Source organism: Lutjanus erythropterus, chromosome 5 (assembly GCF_056507025.1).
Source record: "Lutjanus erythropterus isolate fLutEry1 chromosome 5, fLutEry1.hap2, whole genome shotgun sequence".
Lineage (NCBI taxonomy): Eukaryota > Metazoa > Chordata > Actinopteri > Lutjaniformes > Lutjanidae > Lutjanus > Lutjanus erythropterus.
Window position 1 is genome coordinate 26,537,424 of NC_139321.1, and position 23,442 is coordinate 26,560,865.

General features: G+C 38.2%; 1 protein-coding gene across 1 annotated transcript; it reads right to left on the bottom strand.

Moving 5' to 3' along the window:
* Positions 1-5,739: 5,739 nt before the first annotated feature.
* vma21 (vacuolar ATPase assembly factor VMA21) lies at positions 5,740-10,564 on the bottom strand. Its single transcript, XM_084719434.1, has 3 exons — positions 10,376-10,564; positions 9,948-10,057; positions 5,740-7,314 (listed from the first exon to the last, which is right to left on the bottom strand). Exons 1-3 carry the CDS (start codon positions 10,435-10,437, stop codon positions 7,175-7,177), a joined length of 312 nt encoding a protein of 103 aa, XP_084575560.1. The 5' UTR covers positions 10,438-10,564; the 3' UTR covers positions 5,740-7,174.
* Between the last annotated feature and the right edge of the window lie 12,878 nt (positions 10,565-23,442).

Consider the following 23,442-nt stretch of genomic DNA (forward strand, 5'->3'; position numbering starts at 1 on the left):
TTAGGAAACTGTTTACTGAATCAAGTGAGAAGAGGAGTCATTTTCTCATAAGACTTCATACAATTGGAGTTGTTTTTGCAACCAACGGAGTCACTCCCAGCTGGCCATTAGAAAAAAAATGCAGGTTTAAGGCTCGCTCCGTCCACTTATTCTACTGTCTATGGTCCCTGCAAATAAATTTGATAAAAATCCTGCATAGTATGCCTTTAATGGTATATGATACATCATTTGTGGCAAGACCATATTTTCAGTCAACGTTGATTAGTATTAGTTTGTTTGTTTTTTAACTGATTTGTGTATGGTATGAATCTTTCCACTATTCACTATTGTCACTGAGAATTTAACAAAATCAACAAAAAGTACTGTCTGCTCAGGTGTTTTTTTCCATGTGTGATGAATGTGAATGAACTCAAAAAACTCTCGTATAAAGTTGCCCAAACTCTGGCAACAGAATCCAGGACAGAAACTTGTTCAGCACCGGTCTGACCTCGTTTGAGGAAATCAGATAGGGCGAATAGTTAAATTTAACTTCCTTTAACCGTTTTGAGGTCACCATGTAGCATAGTTCACTTGCTTAGACTTGAAGTGAAGAGTTGTGCAATACCTGACAACACATTGGACTCTGGAAATACTGTACATATAATTCCAGGACGCGCCTCAAAAAGAAATTGCACTGGTCTCAGGAGTTCCCACATTTGTACTCTCTCTTTTTATTGTGACAGCCAGCAAGTACATAATTGTAAGCACATTGTTTTGTTTATCCTTGTTTATATCTGTGTTTGTGTCTGTAAAGCACTTGGTGACAACCATATTTGTAAGACTGCTCAAAATAAATCTGTCTTAAATTTGCAAAATGTTAGCAGTGCATTTGTGATCTCAAGTCTTTATTAGGGAAGAGGGGAACTATTTCACTGGAGCATGTGTTGCAATTGTTATTTCATATTCCTGAAACAAATAAATCAAGATCAGCTGCGGAAATGAAATGATAATATTGGTGATATGCACAGTAGCTCTGATACACAGTGTAACTCTGCAGTCAACAGAAACACCTTTGAAACAACGAGGCAACATTTAATCTTTAAACCTGATTAAATCATGGTTAAATTTCACATTATGTTTATACAATTATTAAAATGAAGAAAGATTGAACTTAATCATTTCTTTAACCCTCTGTTTAGTTTGTATTCTTAACCTAGATTAAATTTGATTCTGTTCAACCAAATCTTTAAACTCCAATTTAAAATGTGATTCAGTATCAACCTAAAATTTACACATGAGGAGGTTTAACGTAAATATTTTTAGATGGATTGAAAAAATAGTCAAGTTCCTCAAACCAGTTAAGTTTTGTGATCAGCTCCAGTTGGCCAACAAGTTTTTCTCAAAGGAGAAATTAGAGCTTCTCTGACGAGCCATTGTAAGTAAGCTAACGAGGCTAAGTGACCTTTTAGATATCTTGCAAACAATATGTTTGTTTGTTGTTTACTTTTTAGCTAGCAAGCTAATTACGTAACATTTTGTTAACTTAGCAAATAATAATGTTTTGTTATCTTTTCAGCAAGCCAGTGAACAGTGCACAGTTTTGTTAAGGAAAACAGAGCAGCCCAAGTTAACTTTGTTGACTTAGTTAATTAATGTATTTATTTTCATTTGGGTAAGCAGGCATTTTCATATTGATTACTCTTTAATTTCACTTAAAATCACTACACTTGATTTACTAACTTGAGATAAAGTTGTAACAGAGCTCTGCTCAGTTTGATATCTCAATTTGCCGATGTCATTGAAAAGCTCCCCATTCTGCATATGTTGAATTAAATGTTTTACCAGCACCAAAATCATCAAAATGTCTGGTTGATGCATATACAATACGTCAGAATCGACATCAACTTCAGAATTCTGACAGGATCACAACAATTTCAGAGCAAGTAGTTTTGCTAAACACTGATTGAACAAATTAAACTTGTTGGTGCAAGCCAGCCCAAATCTCTGAAATAAGAATTAGGTATAATTTGGGTCATTAGTATCTACAAAAATCACCTGCTAAAAACTGATGTGCTCAAGCAGGAATTAACATGTCATGTGTAAAGTCTTCACTGTCTGCGTATCCCTACACACATACATCTTACACTCATCAGTGCCTGTAAAGCAGAGCACGCAGGCAGCCCCGGCATGGAAACCTTGAAATTAACGGCATAGCATGTTCATGACGAGGCAGCTCCTTCATACCTCTGGACCGGTCATGGCTTTCTGTCAGTGCTAAATGTGTCAGGGGAAGAAAAAAAATAGGCTTTTTACTTAAATATATTAAAAACAAAAGAGACCATTTCTGAAAGAGTAGTTTCTTGATGTGTTTAGATATGATTGAGTGTAGTCTGGGTGTCCTTTAGTGTGTTGTGGTGCCAGAAACATGTTTCAGATATTCCAGACAAAACAGTCAGGGGTGTTATTTGTAACGTATTCCTCCATAAATCAATAACTGAACCAAAATAGTCTCTGGTTCTAAAACCTGTCACATCTACTCTTACAAGTGAAAATATGAAGCTGAGACATATATCATCTTAAAATATAATAAAGCGACCATCTTTGAGAAAAGGCTTATGTGTTTTTGAAATGCTGACAGATGAATAGATATGAGTTATGGTTCTAGATGGACATCCAGCACTTTGAAATGAAATCCTTTTTAGTGTGAGGCCAACATGTCAAACTTGGACATTTATAAAAGATGTACGGTGTCGCACCTTTTTTGAGAAATGGAACATGTTTCAATAAATGTTGTAAGTTCAGTTTATTATGGAAGCATAAATATCAGACCGGCACACCACACAGAACACGGTAATATAAAGGTTTCTAGTTTGAAAGTTTGATCAATGGTGGCCTTTGTATGTTTCTAGCTCTGCAAGTAAAACTAATAGCAGCATGATCACATAATTGACTACACAGTGACATCAGTGCAGTTCAGCTGAGGGACGGTGCAAAAATTACTTGGGTGGGGAGACAGGCTGAACATTATGTTTCAGTTTTTAAAGAGAGCCAGGCCCTCGCCAGTGTTATCAATATTTTCTGTAGATCACCCCCTTGTTTAAGAGGACACTCTCTCTCTCTCTCCACAGTACTCAGGAAAGTGATACAACTGAATTAGTCAAATTAATTTTGCCAATAATAAATAAAAGCATGCAATGATTTTAAGATGATGTACCCTGATTCAGAACTTAGCAAAACTGTGGAAAATATAATGAAACTGATGCATCTTTTTTCCTGAATATCGTCGTTATCATTTATTTATTTACTTACTTGTGTTAAAAATACATGTAAAGAATCCACTTCTCTTAAACACACTTTATGCTCTTAAATCAGTTAAATTTATGGTTACAGACTCCCTGTCCATCTCACTACACTTGTTCTGAGTGTAATTCATTTTCCAAAAAAGAAACAAAACACACAATGAATATAAAGTTTAAGAATTTGACTGATAGCATTATTATTATTATTTTCCCAAACTTTCTCCATATATTACAAGAATAATTGTGTAGTGAAAATCTTACATTATATGTACTGAACTACAGAAACAAAACACAATGAAAACTAAACAATTTTTAATTGTATAGGGCATCAACCTCATCAGAAGAGTCAAGACTGGGAGCACTTTCAATTTCTGCAGACCTTCGCAAAAACTAATAACAATTATATTCTGTATGTTTATACCTTTGAAAATACTTTACATGATTGGGATAAGTATGTAATAAATAAGGTAAAGTGCTGAATCCAGTAATTATCCTCTCATGGGAAATAACAACACAGACTATCACAATAAAACGCTGCCTCGGTTATGTTTAATGGTTGGAATCATTTTAGATGTCCAGATGAGTTATTCTATCACTTTATACTGTTTGTTCCCTGCAGTGTGTTTGCATATTATTGTCCACCAGCTGTAGCACAGTGCTCTACTGCCCTCTCTCTTTACTTCTACTTAAACACTGACATGCTGCTCATATCTGAGGCATGCCATCTGCTGGGCAAAGGAAACTCAAGTCACAGACACCTTTTATTTTATAAAGCGATTTGTTTTCGTTTAAATCTTGCTTGTAGATAAAACAGTGAGCAGATGTATTCCTATATATCTGTCTGTTCTGTTAAATCAGGACATATGTGCACAAAGAGTCAGTATGTGGTTTGCATTTTAGGGCAGGCAGGACACAAAATAAAATAATCACAGTCTTATTGTAGTGTTTATTTAATCCCTGACTCAGTGAAGTGTTGTGTGCTCTCTGGCCTGTGTTTCATCACACTGACACTATTCACCCAACCTGCTAATGTGTGATAAATGACAAAGAGCCAGAAGCAAAGCCTGCCCTTGCACCAACTTTGTGTTGCCGCGAGGCCGGTATGCTTATGAAATATAAAAGGAGGACGAGGCTTCTGATGTTTGCTGACTGAATCAGTCTGATTGCTTGCAGGCCTGTCACCCCATCACCAACACCACCAGCCCTGTTAAACTGAAGGCGGGACGCGCAGCTCCAGCACCAACAGCTCTGCAGAATGCAGCGTGAGGTGCTGCTGGAAAGACAGACTCACACAGGACAGAGGAGGGAAATGAAGAGAAATCAGCCGCTGACACGGTTTCTGAGGCAGAAAATGTCATTATGGGTTGGCATCTGTCACTTCTTGTCTCGGCTTTCACGTTGTGTTGTGTGTGAAAAAAGGCTGACTGTTTGCTGCCACCATGTGACAGCTGAGACACTCTGCAGACGTCAATAAGGCACTGTGTCTCATGAACTGTTGTCTCAACAGCAGACTTGAGAGAAACGTTGATTTGTTTATGGCTTCATGATTGATTTTTTCTTGCTATAATCTCTATCAGGTCTGGGAAAAATCAGAGTAATCAAATGAGATAGTGATTTTTTTTATGTACACATTATGTACAAGATTTATCAATGTATGCCTTCAGGTGCATTCTGTTTGGAAACAGAATCAATTGGTAGCTGAGTTTGCTTCTGGGATAAACACTAGACAAACTGATCTGTGACAAAGATGGGCCCACAAAGACCATTTGTTTTTAATGGGGGCTCTGCTTTTGACTTAGCATTAATAAACTCCTCTCATACTCCTCAGAAACTCAGTGTCTGAGTAAATAAATGCACGTACTGCACACGTTTTGGTTTGGTGCAGCTCACTCACAACAGATGGCAGGGGAAGTCATGGCCTCTTGTGTGATGCAGCTCGTTCATCACGCGCACAGTCCTCATTTGAAAATAGGTTTCATCCTAGATTTCATCTTCTCAAAGATAAAAATCTCTCATTTTATTAAGCAGTTTGCATGTGAGAGGCTCAAGCCCCTGATATTTAACCTCAAACCATTTCAGTATGACTGATTAGACTTGGATTAATAACCTGTATATAACTACCAGCGCTTGTTTTTATTGTTCTGGAGAAACTGTTAATTCAATTAATAGTAATACACATTTTCTCTCTCCTTCCTTGTGTATGTGTATGGTTTGAAACTTGTGTTTTAGTGTTTCGCTGCAAAAATGCAAAGCACTTTAAGCTATGTGAAAGGTACTATATAAAGTTTGATCTTTTATATTAGTTTTTTTCTTTAAATACAGTGAAGAGCATACAAAATATCTGAAGAAAACTTTCTCCATGGAGAGATTTTTTAACATATCTAATATGCTTAGAGTTCTGTCTTCCTTAATAAAAATCCACTGTGATTTAATGAAGCAGCACAAATAACACCTTTGAAAATATGTGAAACAATTTTTCAAGTTTATTTGAGCAAGTCAACATTCTCATCTGCATCACATAAGACTTCACATCACATCTACATCCTCAAATCAAAACATCTTCAATACAAAACATTCCTTTAAAGGAGAAATATGTAATATATTTATTGTACCAAATCATAAAATGACCATGATATGTCATCAGAGATAAAGGAAACATGCTAAGTTGAAATACTGGCCTCTCTGACAGAAAGGCTACAGCGAGTATATTCTCCTTTGGAAATTCCTTTCTGGTTTGGAACGTTTGTCTTTGTTTGTCAGTTTCATGTTTAATGGGGTTAAAATTAATTCTGAATATCTGAGTCTTAGGAAAAAAGTCTGGCAGGGAGTCACTAAACTCCAGCTCCAAAGGAAGCAGTGGGCTTTTGTTTTCAGGATAACAAGCTTAGCTTTACATCAACAGACAACTGGCAGTTATAAACAGCTGATCAACTTACACTGCAGGACTTGACGATGCCTGTTTTTGTCAAACTCGTCTTCCGTTTGTGTGCTTCTGCGTTCCTGCAGCCTTCAGGCAAACAGCTTGAGCTCTGAGTCTGGGGACAAGGGGGCGGGGAGAAACAAGTCTCTTCAACCTATTTAATAAACCGTCTCTAACTTGCTACTTGGACTGCAGTAATCATTTTTGAACGCTAGGGTGTTACATATTTTTCCTTTAAGTACAATCTGAACTTGCAATAGTTTCCTAATTCAAAGTTTCATACCATCACTGAACTACAGTTCACAAACACTTAAAATCAGAAAGAAAAACACTTGTCACAAGGACAAACAGATGAATTTGATTATATGAAGGACAAGACATCATAAAGATTTTTGATCCAATATACAGCATGAAAGTTAAGCTCATTATGGGTTCATATTGACATTAAGAGTCATCTTTAAGTTTGTGGAGATACAAATGGAAATTTGGGGACAGAATGATCGATTCAGTAACACACATACTCTCACAGAAGGGACGAAGAGCATTTTTGGATCAAATCCTTCACACATAAACATTATACACAGTATCCAAACCCATGTTTTCCTAAATGACTCTTTACAGTGAAGGGACTTATAGCATTTAGCCAAATGGCAGCTTATAACAAAGCCTCTTAAAAACAAGGGGCCGTCCTCAGTCAACAAAAGTAATATTTTCAGAGAACAAAAAGTCAAAAAGCAGGCCTGCTGAGGCTGGTGAAAAAACACACCCGACAGCCTCTACCCCCAATGCCAGGGAATAATAAAACAGTTTCCTGCTTTAACCTCGGGTTAAAGCCTAAGCGCAAACCAGATCCCCTAACAGTCTGGTTGGTAGATGGTGCTGTGTTTTAGTGCTGGAGCCCATGGTGGCGGGGGCTGTGGAACCATGCCCGAGTCTGTCCGTCTCCTGCGGTCTTCCGAACAGATAAGGACGTGCCTTAATCGTCTTTGCCCTTCCCTTTAGGCGTGCCTTCATTCCAGGCCACATAAACAAACAAAGCCAGAACCACGTGCACAGCGAGCACTGCAACAATGGCTGCATAGAAGTAGCTGTCAGAGCTGGACATCTTCATCGAACCTGCAGAGAGGAGGAGGAGAAGAGTCAGCGGTGATGATGTCCAAAGTTCAGGGTTGTCTGGATCATTTTTCATGTGAATTCCAATCAGGATGCAGACAACTTTCATTCCCTTCAATTTTAAACTTGCCTAAATGTCCATTAGAAAAATATCAATCAAGCTGGGCATTAGGATGATTAACTTGAGATGATAAAAAATTGTTAGCAGAGTTTTCTCTGTCATTTATAATGTGCCACCTAACCCTTATCAATCAAGTTTGTCATTAGTAGTCATATAAGGTAGAATCACAGTGTAATGTAATCCTGCCAGGTAGTGAGGAACAGATCCTTGACCATTCAAAGCACTTCATCACTTCAGAGGTGAGTGCCACTGGGCAGTGGTCATTTAGGCAGGCTGGTCTTGTTTTCTTCAAGCATGTGAACGTGACAGACATGGTCAGGGACAGGCTGAATAACACTGTGAACACCAGCGCTAGCTGGTCAGAACATAGTTTGAGGACCAGCCCACTGATACTGTCTGGTCCTGCTGCTTTCTTGATGGTCTCACACTTGACAGTCCTTCTGATATCATGCTCAGAAAGGTGTGAAAGGTGCACCCACCTATTCATTCATTCATCTCTGCCTCAGCTGTTTGTGTGTTTTTGCTTGTTGGCCGCAGATGCCCTCAAAGCAAGCATAAAAGTTGAGGCTTGTGATCTGTCATAATTCTTAGACCTAGGAATGTACTTCCTACTTTATTCATGTGGTTCCTTTTGGCATCCTGCTGCTCTTATATTGTAGGCTGCTACTTTATGATTGTCAATCTATATCTGTGGTTGTATTAGATCACTGTGGGCATGACTGCTTAATGATTTAGAGGATTTTAATATACCAGTAAATAAGAATAGTGACATCATTAATGTTCCGAAGACAGTTTGCATCAACAATTGCATTGTTATACATCACTTTTCATGTGTATTTATGTACAACGTACCAAGAAACAACCTTACTGCTGACTTTGTTTATATTTTTGGCATTGTGTATATTTACCAATCACAATAGCGTGGCTAGTACTGTTTTGTGAGTTTGTGTGACATCATGGCAAAATGTGGTCTTGGAGACACCTGCTGCAGTGGGAACTACCACAGACGTGGCTTGGAGCTCTTTGCTAGGAGTTTTTATGTCTGTGTGTGGGCAGAGTTTGTCAATGTGAAAGTGTCACAACTGTGCAAGATGCAGTCACCGAACTTTACAGGTGTGCAGTTGAGATCAAAATGAAAGACAAATTCAAAGACAACAATGCAGTAATGTAGAAATAACGACCGAGTACTCATGTGTTGGAACATCAACATGTTGATGGGTGTCGCAGCTGGTGTGATCCCATCACAACATGGTCTTTGGTTGGATCTTGCAAATGTTTATTGATGTTTTGTATCTGAAGTTTATCCTACTTTGCACTACAACTGATGCACAATTTCCACCGGGATTAGGCCGGGAATCTCTTGGCACCTCACGACTCTATTCCCATTCAGAGGCCTACAATATAAATTATCAATGCATCAACATTTTTCATTTCTATATATGGTATTTTTTGTCACTGTGTAACTAGTTATTACTTTTAAAACATAGTGTATTCACATTGATATATAATTTGTTTAGTTAGACACAACTTGCATACAGTGTTGCCAAATGCTTCCATATGCTATCTTCTCAGCCAGGGGCTGCTAATCAGATTTTATCCATCTTCAGTTGCTCACATTCAGACATCCTCACAAAAACTCAAGAAGGAGCCAAATCAAGAACGTAAATACAAGGTACATGTTTATGTGCATCTCCTTTCACTATCCAACTGGTTCAGCTTTAAGGAATATACAGCCTAGTCTCACAAAACCTTTACAGTCGACTTAAGTGTTGAGAACTGGGTTTCTAAATTTCTGATAATTGACCTTTTTGCAACAATTCATAGCCTTACAAGAGAATTGTGATTCAACTTTACCCCACCCCAAACTGGGATAAATTTAGTTCTATCTTAACAAATCCATCTTAAATAATTTTTTTTAACTTGTTATGAAACAGTCCTGGTTTATTTCTGATGCCACTATGTGACCTATATAAGTTAATGAGACCATAAACGAGAAGATTGCCTATTTTGACTTTTTTTTTTAAATTGAGATCATTTTATTTATTATGATATATTTTGTAGTTATTATGGTGGAAGCACTGCTTTTGTCCACAGGGGCCTCCAAACTAAAAAAATATGAAAGTTCCTTCAAGAAGCTTTGAGTATTTTAAGAGCATTTACTCCCCCATTTGAGGAAAAACAAAAGATATTTGACAGCAGTGTAGTACAGAGAGAGCTGGAGAATTGTTTGTGATAATTTCCACTAACCGTAATGCCATTACACCACAAATACTGTCAGATTCATCCTACATACAGTTAAAATAAGTATCTACCTACAGACTTACTGCAATAACAATAAAAGACAAACAAATCCATCATCAGTCAGGCTCTGGTTTCTGAGCTTTTATCTGGAACTAACATAAGTCCTGAAAATTATCTAAGGGGGCACTTCTTAAAATCAGTGAAACCAACCATGAATATTTGTGGGTCTGTCACTGCCCTGCAAACACAAACAAGGTAGTGTTACACATCATACCCTCAAAGATGTAGGCCTTTGATGCGAAGTACAGTCCGATGGGCAGCGTGACCATCAGGATCGTAAAGAACAGCAGTGTCTTGAGGGCTGAAACCAGGGAGCTCTCATTTCTGCAGAGGAGGACAAAAGTTCATGAGTCAGCAGAGACACAAGTAGACAGCGACCTCACTGTTCAGGAGCGACGGGACTCCAACATGCTGACTACTGATGTGGGGATGTCCCTTGGCGATGATTAATGTTGTGCGCCACATTAAATAAAAGTCTTTTGTAAACTTCTGCACATGTTAAACATCAAACGGCACGGGGGGGACGGTGGGTTTCAGGCTAGGCTTCCCTCCACGCACAGAGAAGCTACTGAATTAAGCTAAGAAGCTAACGTTAGCTAGCTAGTGCTAGCTGTTCACTTAAGTAACTGACTTATTTCTCACCCTCGGAAATATGGCGGCGGTCCGGCTGCTCCGTCTGAAGATGCTCTGATAGACCCGTCCATTACTGTGCTGATGACAGGCGGCGAAACTGAGATAGAAAGGGAAGATATGTTAGTGTTTTCCCTCCTGTCTGTGTTGTGTTGTCACTGCAGAAATCCCTTCTTGTTCCGCATTAGATCACGGGACCGTCACATGACGAGGTGTGACGCCGATTAGTCTCGCGAGGACTGACTAGTTGGTTCATGTCCTGCTGAAATAAAAGGTTTGATTGTTTGTTTGTTTTGTTTTTAATTGAAATATGATTTCTAAATTTTTTAGTAAAATTTGGGATAAATGTGTACCTTCTTTTTTTTTTTCTTTTTCTTTTTTTTTTAGTGTTTCCAGTTAAACTGCCTGTAATTTACAAATGTTATAACCAGCGGTACGCTAAAGAAAGTGTTCAGAGTCTTAAGGAACAATATAACAATTTCAAAATATTCCATTACAAATAAAAGTCCTACATTAAAAATCTGTGTGATGGGAAAAAAGATCCTATAAATCATTATGATGGGAAACTCGTAATGACTTGGAAAGATTGTCTTTATTTTTAGAAACTTTCTCATTACTTTAAATCTTTAGATATTACCTCATTATTCTGAGATACTATATCATTATTTTATGTTTCTCATTTTTTAAAGATACTTTCTCATTATTTTGAGAAACATCAATTTCAAGATATTAACTCATTAATTACTCATTATTTAGAGATACTCATTATCTTGAGAAAGTTTCTCATTATAATGACTAACATAATCTTTTTTGGTGGAAACAGGCTTCCATAGATCTCTTAGCTGAGTAAAAGTACTGAATGAATGAATGGTTAAGATGAGGTAATTTGTACTGCTTTATATATTGCTAGTTTTATTTATAATAATCCTTGTCACGTTTTGTGTAAGTAAAATCCGCAAATTCGCAAAGTAACTAAAATAATTGTCAAGTATGGAATTTGAGTAAAGGTCGGCAACAATATTTGGCTCTCAAATGTGGTTGAATAGAGTATAAAGTGAGGGAAAATGGAAATAATCAAGTAAAGTACAAGGACCTCAAAATCGTACTGCATTACAACCTGGACTGGGCCCCTTTTTTTTACACACAACCACATTCAAGCATGAGTTGCACAACTACAATGGCCCAAGATGGTTCAAAGTCCTTATAACTTTTATTTTTAAGGCCTCTCACTCCAATTTAACATACATAAAGCAACTCTGAACCTCCTTCTCCATTTCCTGATTTTTTTTTCTTCACTTCTGATTTTTTCACTCTTCATTTGCATTACAACAGTGTCTTGATATTATTTTGCATTCATTTAAAAAAATTTATACTATGATGTAGGATGATTCAAGTAAATAAAGCGTTTAAAATGAGGTGAACATTTGTAAGAACTCACATTTTATGTTTTTCCAACAATATCAGGTTGTGAAATGCAGAAATCACATTCTTGTCATGAATTCAAATGTCACCTTTAAAAAATAAAATGAAATACATGCCAATTAAAAGATGCCAGCCAAGCAGTGTCTGTACATGCCCACACAGAACCGAGAAGAGATCTAATTTGGCAAAATAAGTGAAAATGCCTGTGTGGGTAAATCACAGTGCCTTTAAATAGCTAGTTGCATATTTTCTATAAATTTAGTGAGATTGTAATTCAATACAATTTTGGAGAAACATTGTATAAACTTACCAATGTTTGTTTATTTAGCTTTAATATATTTCTTTAGCTGTTTGACGTCACATAAGGTTTAACAGACTTTTTTGTGACCTGCTGTATAATCTAAGTGTCTGGCTCAGGATCATAAGTGTTTTTTGTTTTAAGTTTTTTTTTTTTTGGCCTTGGGAGATAAGAGAAATACAATTTGAATATTGTTTGGACCTTTAATTCAGAACATCTGTTCTTACAAACACTTCAGGGATTGATCATCACTGCATTTCTTTCATCTATAAATGATCTATTGTAGGCTGGTAAAATAGCTGTAAACACGAGCCCATTCTGTCCAGGAAAGTAGGTTTTTAAAAATCAGTTTTGATTCATGGAAGGATTTCTCTTCCATTTTTGAAACTTCTTAAGAAAATATGGATACATTGTACCATATTTGGTCAGAAGTCAAACTTTTTCAACAGTTAAAACACATTTTTCCTCACATCAAATACAAATGTTTACAATTGCTAAATTACATCCTGACATCACTGCCCATTGTTCCCCATTCCCATAACCAGGTGAGTCAAGGATAGGGTGGATTTAAATGTGTGAGGTCATTATTAAAGGATCATTTATTGCAGTCTTAAATAGCATCTTTGATGAAAGAACATGACATGACATAACCTCTGTGGCCCCAGTGGCTGTACGTGCACAAATCACATGTACAGTATACGCTTGAGGGCCGTCTGTTCCTGAATAATGTAACACAGTACACCGTTTCTTGTTTAATTGCAGTTGTAACAGAGAGCCATTTAGTCCATGCCGTGCCGACTATACATTTAGTGTCGTGCACTGACTGTGTTTCTGGTTGAAGTCTCCCTGGCTGAGTGTCAAGGAGTGGCACTTTCTGCTCCAGTTGGCTTCGTTCTCACCGGTTCCACGCTCAGCAGGTTCCCCCAAAACACATTTCATTTGAAAAGACTCTCAGAAGGGACCAGCCAGAACCACTAAGAACAATCCAGTGATGTGTGTTCAAAATAATCACTTTGCTTTCTCTCGCAATTTCACTCCCGAGTAGTTACCCGGACAAAAAGCCCACAACGACACAGACTCTAGAGCCAGAGGATTGTCGTGCTGAATCGTATTATTCTCAAATCTGTTGCTGGATGAACCACCGAGAGCAATTGTAAAAATTATTTTCTGCCTTTTTTGTTTTGTTAGATGTTGCGTTTTGGAGACAGATAGGAAGTATGGGAGAGAGGTTTCAGCACAGCATCTATAAAACCCTCCTTCACCTACACACAGACTGCATAACGTTCCCTGGATGTTAAAATAGTAAGTTTTTTCTTTTTCTTTTTTTTTTTTTTTTTTTTTAAAAAAACAACAACATTATTGTTTTTATTTATTTATTTATTTATTGTATTTTCTTGATGCATTCTGGGAAGGTTAGTTGAATATTCCAGGAAGGTTACTTAAACATTTCCCCACAATTTTTCCGACTTGAAAACATTATTGATACCTTTCCAGAACGTTCTGAGCAGGTTGGTTGAATGTTCCAGGAATGTACTTGAACATTTTCCCTTAATGCTCCCAAGATTTTATAACAGTTTTTCTGATGTAAAACCACTGTTACTGTTACATTACTAGAACATTCTGGGAATGTTAGCTGAATTTCCAAGACACTTATGTGAACGGTTCCCCTTAACGTTCCTTGGAAGTTAAAATTGTTAACTTTGTCTCCTGTAAAACCAATGTTTTGGTAACGTTTCCTGAGCATCCTGGGCAGGTTTGTTGAATGTTAAGGAAAGATTGCCTGAATGTTGCCTGTACGTTTATATGAGCGTTTTTCCTACGTAAAAGAAACACTGTGGTTACATTCCCAGAATGTCCTGGAAAGATTCAATGACAGCTCCCATAATATTTCTTATAAGTTACAACATGTAGCCTTCTACTCTAAAGATGAGACTTTAGCAAAACTTACCCTCAAAAGATATTACATCATCTAGTTAGTACAATGCTTTGGGAATGTTGTATTGCACACAGAGGGAGGGTTACCAAATAAAGACTTTCAAGGAACTGTGCAGGAACAATGTGTGTAAGCAGGATCGTGGGTTCCATTTTAACATTTAATACTATAAACTATATTATAATTTATTACATTTTAAGATGGGACAGTAAAACAAGCAAACATAATTTATCTAACAGGTATAATATGCAACATTTTCCTGAAAAAACAAAACTGTGGCATGTGGTGGTGTTTGTATCTGCAGAAAGCAGGGTCTCTGCCTGTGTTCCCTTATTTTGTCTCATTATTTTGTTGTGCTCGGGACATTTCATCAGCTTCGGCAAGAGTTTGATCTGATTGGCTGAAGTTCGCCCACGTTAGACATGATACACAGATGATTTATTCAATCATCTGCTGAGTGTTTTTTTGAAAGTATGTGCCCTTTTCCACACAGTTTCGAAGGACGACTTTCCCAGATGGTTCTGTGTAACAAACCATCTCAAGTTTGAGATGTCAGGTTAAAAAAAAAACACATCTGAACATCAAATACCAAGGTTTGGGCTGGTAAAATATCCCAAGCACAATAGAACAATGAGAAAAATAAGTAAATACATAGATACAGACACCACCACACACTTCTAGTGGGTCATAAAGGGGTTATATTTATTTGAGTCTAAACATTATTTCTTAGGAAATAAATGCAGAATTTAGCTCTAAGTTTAATTAACTTGAATAAATAAAACTTGTATATTTACATTTTTACGGTGTATTTAAAACATGATTATTGATTAAAATCACATTTCTGTATTTCAGCCAATTAAGCCATGTTAGCTTTTAAAATCTAACCATGATCCCATAATTATAGCCTTTTTTTTCTACCTAAAATATCTCAGGCTAGTCATTACCATTAACATAAAATAAACAATGACCTCTTTTTCATAAACAGGTCATCAGTAATTATTCCACATCTAAATTACATCCTCCCAATACACTGGAATATACACTGTGCTTTATTTTCTCTGGAAACAGATGCAAAACTAAAAATTAATTAAATGCTTTATTGCAGTGAGCTTTGGGAATAGACGATAAACCACAGAGGATGGTAACTGGCTGCACAAGTTCGCCCCGTTATGGTGGGATTGTGAATTTTAATAAAACAAACGTCTCTGAAATTGAACCTTGACAAAAGTCATGTTCTCAATGGAATAACAGTCTGTACGCAGATATGCTCAAGGGGTCGTCAATGACAAGTTCAATATTAAATTCTCTTTCCTCATGGATCTCGACCTCTGACCTTCTGGAAGTATTTCCCATGGCTCTCTCTGTCTGGACTCCCCAAGCTATGCCTGTTGCATTCCATGTGTCACCAGCACTCCATGTCAAACACGAGGCACCCCACACTGCACACCTGTTGTTTTGACCAAGCGACACAGTGTCCTTCAGGAAATATTAGAAGCATTGTAACGAGGAAAATATTACTGCTAATGAAGTTTCCATTTGAAATGAGACGACGCATAAAAAAAAAAACACTTTAAAAATAGCTCTGTGCTATTCATAGCTTTGTGGTAATGATGAGACGCGATTCCTACTAGCATCAGTGTTCATGTCAGCAAGTTTTATCTGCCGGTATTTTCCTCTTGTACTTTGCAGTGGTGCAAGTCCATTCATTGAAGAGCTGCAAGGGATATTATAAAAGAACAATAAGGAAATTTGAAGTGGGGTTGTATGAGGCACTTCTGGATGGCCAGTGTATTACCTCATACAACCCTACTTTAAATAATCCAAACTATCCCTTTAAGGTGCTTGCACTTGACTTGAGCATGTCCATGTTATGCTACTTTGTATTTAGACACAACATTTCAGTGGTGTTATTTTTGGTACTATTTATTTGTTTTACTTAAAGTTGCTCAGAGTTAGATGAGAAGATACCGCCCTCTTGTCTGTATGCTAAATATAGCTAACTTAGCTTGTCACAACAACTGGAAATAGGAGGAAACCGCTTGCCTGGCTCTCTCCAAAGGTAACAAAATCCACCAACCAACACCTCTTGAGTACACTAATTATTATGTCAGATCTTGTTTCTGAGGGGTTACGCGCCAGACCAGCAGAGACTTCAGAAGGTTACTGGTCCCACCTGAGATGTAGTCCACCATAATCTTTCATAAGATGTGAATTTGTGAGCTTTTGTGCACATTTAACAAACTAGATGCAACGTGTGAGCTTTAGAGGTGCTGGTAAGTGTGCTTTAGTTTGGACAGAGCCAGTGCATGGTTGCATAAAATCACTTTGGCTGAGGTTTCCCTTGTCTCTTCACCCAAGGATTCCTTTGGAAAAAATGAGTTGCATGAAATAATCATATATTAAGGCAAAACCCTTTAATCTGTATGTGTTTGCCATTAGCTACTTAAGTGCTCCCTTATAAGTCACTAGAAAATCCTAATTAACCATTTTCAGCAGAAATTTGTATGGGACAGATAACAGTCCCTTACAAGTGAAATAATCTGTGGAACGTAAGTTAGTGACTGAATTTTGTCAGTTGCTTCTTGACACATCTTCTGCCTGTGCGTTTTCTCCTTGTTGTCCATTTTGCAGAAGCTAGCTAACACAGGCTAACTATGTATGTGTGTTTTAGCAAGCTAGCTAACAACTGACAATATTGCTGTCTAGTTACCTTAAAGAATGATCTGAGTGAAGCGTAATCATAGTAACTGCACATGTTCTGGATTATGACAGTAACTGCCATGAAAACATAATATCCCATTTACACCAGGTATTAAAATGTGTACGATATCCGGATATCAGAGCATGTGAGCGGAGCGGGAGCAAGCGGGGAGTGCGAGCAGGGGAGAGCTGGATGGAGCATGGAGCGACTTTTTTAAAAAGATGTGGTGTTGCTTTATCTCCCACTCCATCCCACTCACACAATTTCGCTCGCACCGTGAACCTGACGTGTGTCCATTGCACAGACACCCACACTATTTTGAACTGTCCTGTTGATGAACTGTCCAGACGCTGTCTCTGCCACTTCATGTCATCAGTGTGTGTCAGTGTTCACTTTGCTCTCTGCTGTGGTCTGGATTGAGCTGAAAACAGGTGAAACTGAAGAAATAATTAGAAACATATGAATGGTGACCTTTTCCTAAAATAATGCAAGTTCTGTGGTGTTGGAATTTTAAATCTGAAGCCTGCAGAGCTCCACACAAGCTTCAATTGGTGTGCATACATTTACATTTAAGCTTTTAGTGTGTTTTGGCCTATAGACTATGGTTTAAACTAAAGCTGAATTACGGTGCAGATTTTTCATTTTTGGAGTGAGTGATCTGGGCGCAGCGGGATGAAATATGAGTTGTGCATGGAGTGATAATGAGACTTGAGCGGCAGAGTAGGGGGGTTGGGCAGCTCAACAAGGAACAAGGAGCGGAAATTCTCACCGCTCCACTCCGCTCACATGCTCTGCTAGATATGTTATCCAGATTGTTGCATGGATTGGGTTTACATTTACCTAAGATCCAAACACAATGTAAGCCAGACTACCTCCAGATGTGGTCCGGCAGATCCGATCATATAGCATTTATGTGTTTTTCCTTATCTGGAGACATATTTTAATACCAAGTGTTCCCCTCTAAACTTCTCAGATGGCTTCATTTAAATAAATATTAGAGGCACAAAAATGTATTAGATTTATCTAATATTCCATAATTAAAGCAAAGATTAGAGAAAAGTAAAAAATAAAAAAAATCATGCAAATGTGTGTGGCAGAACATTGTTTTTTTCCCCCCTTCTTCTTCTTCTTCTTTCCAGCACTGTTAATCTTCTTATGACCCCCAGATTAATCTTGTAACCCTTTGGAGGAGGCCTGACCCTGAGGTTGGGAAGCTCTGGGACTGGGATATAAAGTAGTAAATGTTAGCTCCAGCTTGAGCAGCTGCAACTGTCAAATTCTACCTACTGCACACATTGTTATGTCAGTATTAACAAATTGATAGGATGATATATGTAATGAAAATCTTATTCACCAGTTTTCCTGTGGCTCCAGTGCTAATTTTTGGTACTTCAAGTATATATAGCTAATATTACTTTGATGCATATTTAAGGCAGGTTATTGTCAACATACAGGGAGCATGCTAACACATTGTCAAGAAAAATTAATTAACTTTTACAAGTTACTTGATCTATAATCCTCTCTGCTCTACATGATTCAGTCTAAGAACAAAAGCAAAAAATATAACGCAAATAATAACCATTTTCTCCATTTCCTGCTGTCATTGGCATCCTTGGACCTTCGACACCTAAAACCTCCTGGTAGTATTGTGACCCACAGCCCGTTGGGACATGTAGGAACACATCATATGCATGAGAACACAGGCAGTGCTGAACCCAATGCGCAAATCCATTATGAGACTTGCTATTGGGGCAGCTGGCCCACCGTGAGACCCCACCGCTATAAAACGCGATGATGTGCAAGAGCTGTAGAAATTCCACTGTGCAAAGAGGGGAGTTACGTCTGACTTCATCCAGCGGGCAAAAAACCATCATGTCATGCTATCGTTAGGCCATATAATGCCTCATTCCCCCTGCATTCTGTGTTAACCACATTAGTGGCAGTGTTCTTCTGCTGTTGTGGAAATAATCTTCATCTCCCACAAATGGGAATTTGTTTCTTCAAGGCCTCTCCTGCTCACATACCACTGAGGAGGAGGAGAAAATAAGCATGTAAAAACATAGCTGTGGAGGGAGTAGCAGAGTATCATGTCCTCAGACAAATTCAAGTTTATGCCTTGCTCCCCTTCATGCTCGATCCAGTTTGGGCAATAAATTCTCAGTGCCCTGAAGTGGATGCTGCAAATAAGATCTTTTCATTGTTTCCAAAAAAACAAAAAAGAAAAGAAAAGGATTCTTGCTTTGTATTTGATATATGGCATATAACTTATGATTTTACATTCTGACATAAGGATTTATGGTATGACTTGGCAGGTTACCTGAGACACAAAAAGCAAAAGAAAACAGCTGATGTTACAGAGAAACCAGGGGGAGACTATAAACAACTCGGAGAAAGAGAGAGACAGAGCTACATACATGTATGTGAAATTGGCAAAATACAGTCATGAGTTATGACGGATCTTATAGCGCGGGGCAGCGTGGATAGATCATGCTGTCCTTGAACATACCCAAAGAGAAATGTCTCCACAAGCTATTGCCCTTCATATTCAATCACAGGCAAAATGACAGACAGTGTGGGTGGATAGACGAGTCATTTCAGCTGTTCATCCTGGATTTTGGGTTGTATTTTAGATTTATCTACTGAGCAATATGAGTTGTATAACTGTATTTTCTATCCATATATGTTTACAAATGCCCACTATTATTTTACAAAGTTACTATATATTTTGGAAATCCAGTGTCACAAGTTATCCAACATTGGCAGAATTTTTGCTAAATCAAATTTCAATGCTAAACCAAGCCTGTGTAATTCAAATATTAATTTGTTTGTCATAATGGATAATTTCAGTAACATGAAAAATTACAGATGGACCTTTAAAGGGATTCACCACTTTCTATGTCAGTGTTGATGGAAAATGTAGTCAGTTAAGGTAATACATTTCTCAGTGTGTGGTATGCTAACAGAGAACGTTCTCTTGCTGCAAAATCTGTTGTTCTTCCTGCATCCGGTGAAGTCACAGTGATGTCATTGGTGTTAAGGAAGAACTACAGGGTATTTCATCTTAGGTTTCTAGTCTCTGCCTCTTGCCAGGGGCTGAGACTAGGGGTCATCGAACACCATGTTTAAAAGCTACATGGTCGTGATACACGGAAACATGGGCATGGGTGTCAGAAGCTCACACGCAATGCATCCTGGTACATGTAGGCACCGCCAGGATGGCTCCTCAAGCAGGAAAACCTAGTTTTCTCACTCAATATAAAACATGTGGAGGCATTTATTTCTTGACTACATCTACCATTTACACTGGTTGAACATCCACATAAAAGTGCAGAATTATCCCTTGAAACACATCATATGTAAGTTCTGGGTTTTTTTCACATTAAAACTAACAAAAGATGTAATTTTCTGAAATCATGAAGTAGCCTGAGAGCAATACATTTTTAAACAACTACTATTGCAGATGAAAATCTATCTGACACGACTCACACACACACCACATGTTCATGGACAAGGAATAGTTTGACTTTTGTTTTCTCACTGAGTTACAATAATGTCGTAAGATCAATATGATTCCTGAGTATGCTGTGTGGTTAGCATCAGCCACTTAGCCTGAGCTTAGCATAAAAACCAGTGATGTGTACCATTTACCTCCGAGGCACATACGTCAGAGCTGGGAACCACGTCACACCTGAGCTAACTGCGTTGTAGTACAACAAGTCAGAAAACAAAGATGAACACCTCCATAAAAACCTTGTTTGTGCTTCATGACAGTGCATCACATGGTATTCTGTTTCTAACAGCACCTTAGCAAGATATCCAGAGACAGAAGTTGGATAGCACAGATGCAGCTGATTTAATGAGGCATAAACAGTAGAAGTGCTAATAAACAATATATTACTGCAGCTTTTACTACTTTTACTATATGCAGAGCAGTCATCTTGGATTTGGTCAGGTTACTATGACTTTCCGATTAGGAAATCCAACCTCAAAGGGCATTCAGTGAAAATTTCCAGCTGGAAACTTTGAAATTCCTACTTCCCAGTTCAACTTGAACGCACCACAGAAGCAGAAGCCGAGCTCTTCCCGGCACCTCTAATATAATTAACACTGATTAACTGAAGTGTAAAAAAACAACATGTTGTGGTTTTATGAGGGGTCACCATATGCTCCAGGCTATTTCTGGGACTTTTTCTTCATTTTACCGTACCATAAGTTTTTTTTTCATGGCTTACACAAGTGAAATATGGCCTGTTAATTAGTGAGTGCTGGTGGACAGGGTTTTTTGTAAACCTTCGGATAGAGCCAAGCTTGCTGTTTCTACCTGACTAGTCTCATCCTGCTGTACTGTGATTGGCTGTGAGTGTGAGTGCAGATATGGACAGTTGTCTGGGGTTGGTGTCTCAGTGTGAAGCTAAATGTCACTGTCAACTTATTTTAGACTTAGTTAACACAATCGCAAAGATCAGTCAAGATCGTCAAGGCAACAAGTATTAGCCAATCACAGCACAGTAGTACGGGACTAGACTAAAAAACGCTCACTGGTCTTTGCGTTAATCCAAGCTAGGCTAAGCTAAGCTATGCTAAGTTAAAGCTGGAACTTTCATATTTTGTTGAATGTGGACAAAATTAGTTGTGTTTCACCCAAATCAATCACAAAATATCACATAAAAAATAAAATTATCTGAATAAAAATCTCTTTCTGCCTCTTTTTAACCAGCCAACGTTCCACTCGCTGTGGGAAAAAGCAAATACAGGCTTTTTTCATCCAACCTGGCAGCAGCGATTAAGAGCAACTATATAGAAGTAGTCAGTCTTCTTGTGGATGGTCTTGTTTGCTCATGTAGGTCATTTAAAGGCATCAGTATTAAGTGAGACTGTTAAATAAATAGTTAAAAAAGTCCTTGTAGCAGCTTTAAGCCAACCATCTCCTAGCTGAAGATTGATGAACAGATATGGGAGTGGTATTGATCTTCATATATGTCAAACTGTTGTCAGATACTTTAGGAGAGATCAGGATAAATAAATGCTAGAAAAAAGATCAAGAAAAGAGGAGAATAAAGAGTGGAAGGTGAGAGGAGGAGGAAAATGACTGACCATCACTCTGTGACTCTTTGGTGTGGTAGAGTCGACACTGTCATCCTCCCTCGAGCCCCTTTAGCCACTCATCTGTGGCTGACCTTGCGCTGGCATGTGGGCTGCTTTTTTCTTCCACATCACAGACACTGTCTTGTAAGATTGCGAGCAGAATTGAACAGCTTTGTTGCCATTTTGCTGCTCTGCAACTTGACAACACCTGGCTCTATTAAAACAGCTCCTGGTACTGATCCAAGATCCACCATGGATTCAGATTCCCGTTCTTGCATCTATTATCATCCACTGAGGATTTAACTAGACACCAGGCAGCCTATCCAAGCTTAACTGCAGCAAAACACACACAGAGAACACAAAAATCTGAAAATGGACCTGAATGTAAATGTGAAATATGCGGGGAGTATTTATAAATCCTTTAAATTAGACATTGGGAATGTGTAACCTCTTCAATATTCCAGTAACAGTGCATCATATCAAGAATGTGTCACACTGACATCTTGGAGCCTCCCTGTGAGGTGAACCGCTCATGGTTTGTTTGCTGGATGGAAGTTATGCTGGGAGGCTGTCAGAGCTCATCTCGGCTAGTGTGACATGTGCTCGGGCACACTTGCACTATCACGAAATTACATCTCTGGCTCCTGATGCGTATCATGTCCCGCAGGCATTTAATAAACAAAAACTAGCTTTGTTTATCATCTGCTCTCCCCCTTTTCAGGATTTCTGCAATTCCTAAATCATTCAAGGTGTGAAAGGGGATGTTTTGGCTTTAAACTTTTTAAATACATGAGATAGTCAAAACAGTTGAAAGAAAGTTTGTTCACAAGAATTGACTAAAGATTGTGAGGGAATTTCACAAACAACAAAACATGTATTATTCCTTTACTGCATAGTACTTTCTTTCTTGAATAAGAGATGTTGTAAAAGCTACCACAGTCTTCCCAGTGTGTTTTGTAAGGGCATCGGTGCTCAGAAGACAAGCCTGAGGGTGAAACAGCATCATGGCGAATTAATACAGCCTGCATTCCCAGTGAGAAGGAGGCTGAGATCTTCATACGCATTAAGGATGAAATATGGATGCAAACTTAAGCATAGCACTTTTATAGACGCTAAAATGTTTTTTTCCAGACTGGCAATTTTAATATTGTCTGCCCCTAAAATCCAAATAATAGCATTAAATCCTTGATAACTGAGCTTAGCTTTGAATAAAAAGCCTTCAGCTGAGCACAGTGAAGGAAAAAAAACAAACCTTTAGATTTTTTCATCATTAATGCCGCATTTAAGAGCACAGAGACACAGTGGGAATAGAAAATACATTTATTTTCTCTTCACTATGTTGCAGACATACTTATAATGAAGCTGTGCCAATAGGCAGTGAGTCATTCTTGTGTACATGTACACATGCAGGGATGTGGCTTGAAAAGTGAAGTCTCCAATCCAAACAATAGGCTATACGGCATGTGGTGACTCACTGCATCAATGGACCAGTGTGTAGGATTCAGTGGCATCTAGTGGTGAGTTTGCAGATTGCAAATACCTCATCTCACACTCCCTTTCCAGGAGTAGGAGAACCTGCGGTGGCTGTAAAACTGCAAAAAGCCCCATCTAAAGCCAGTTTTTGGGTTGTCCTGGGCTAC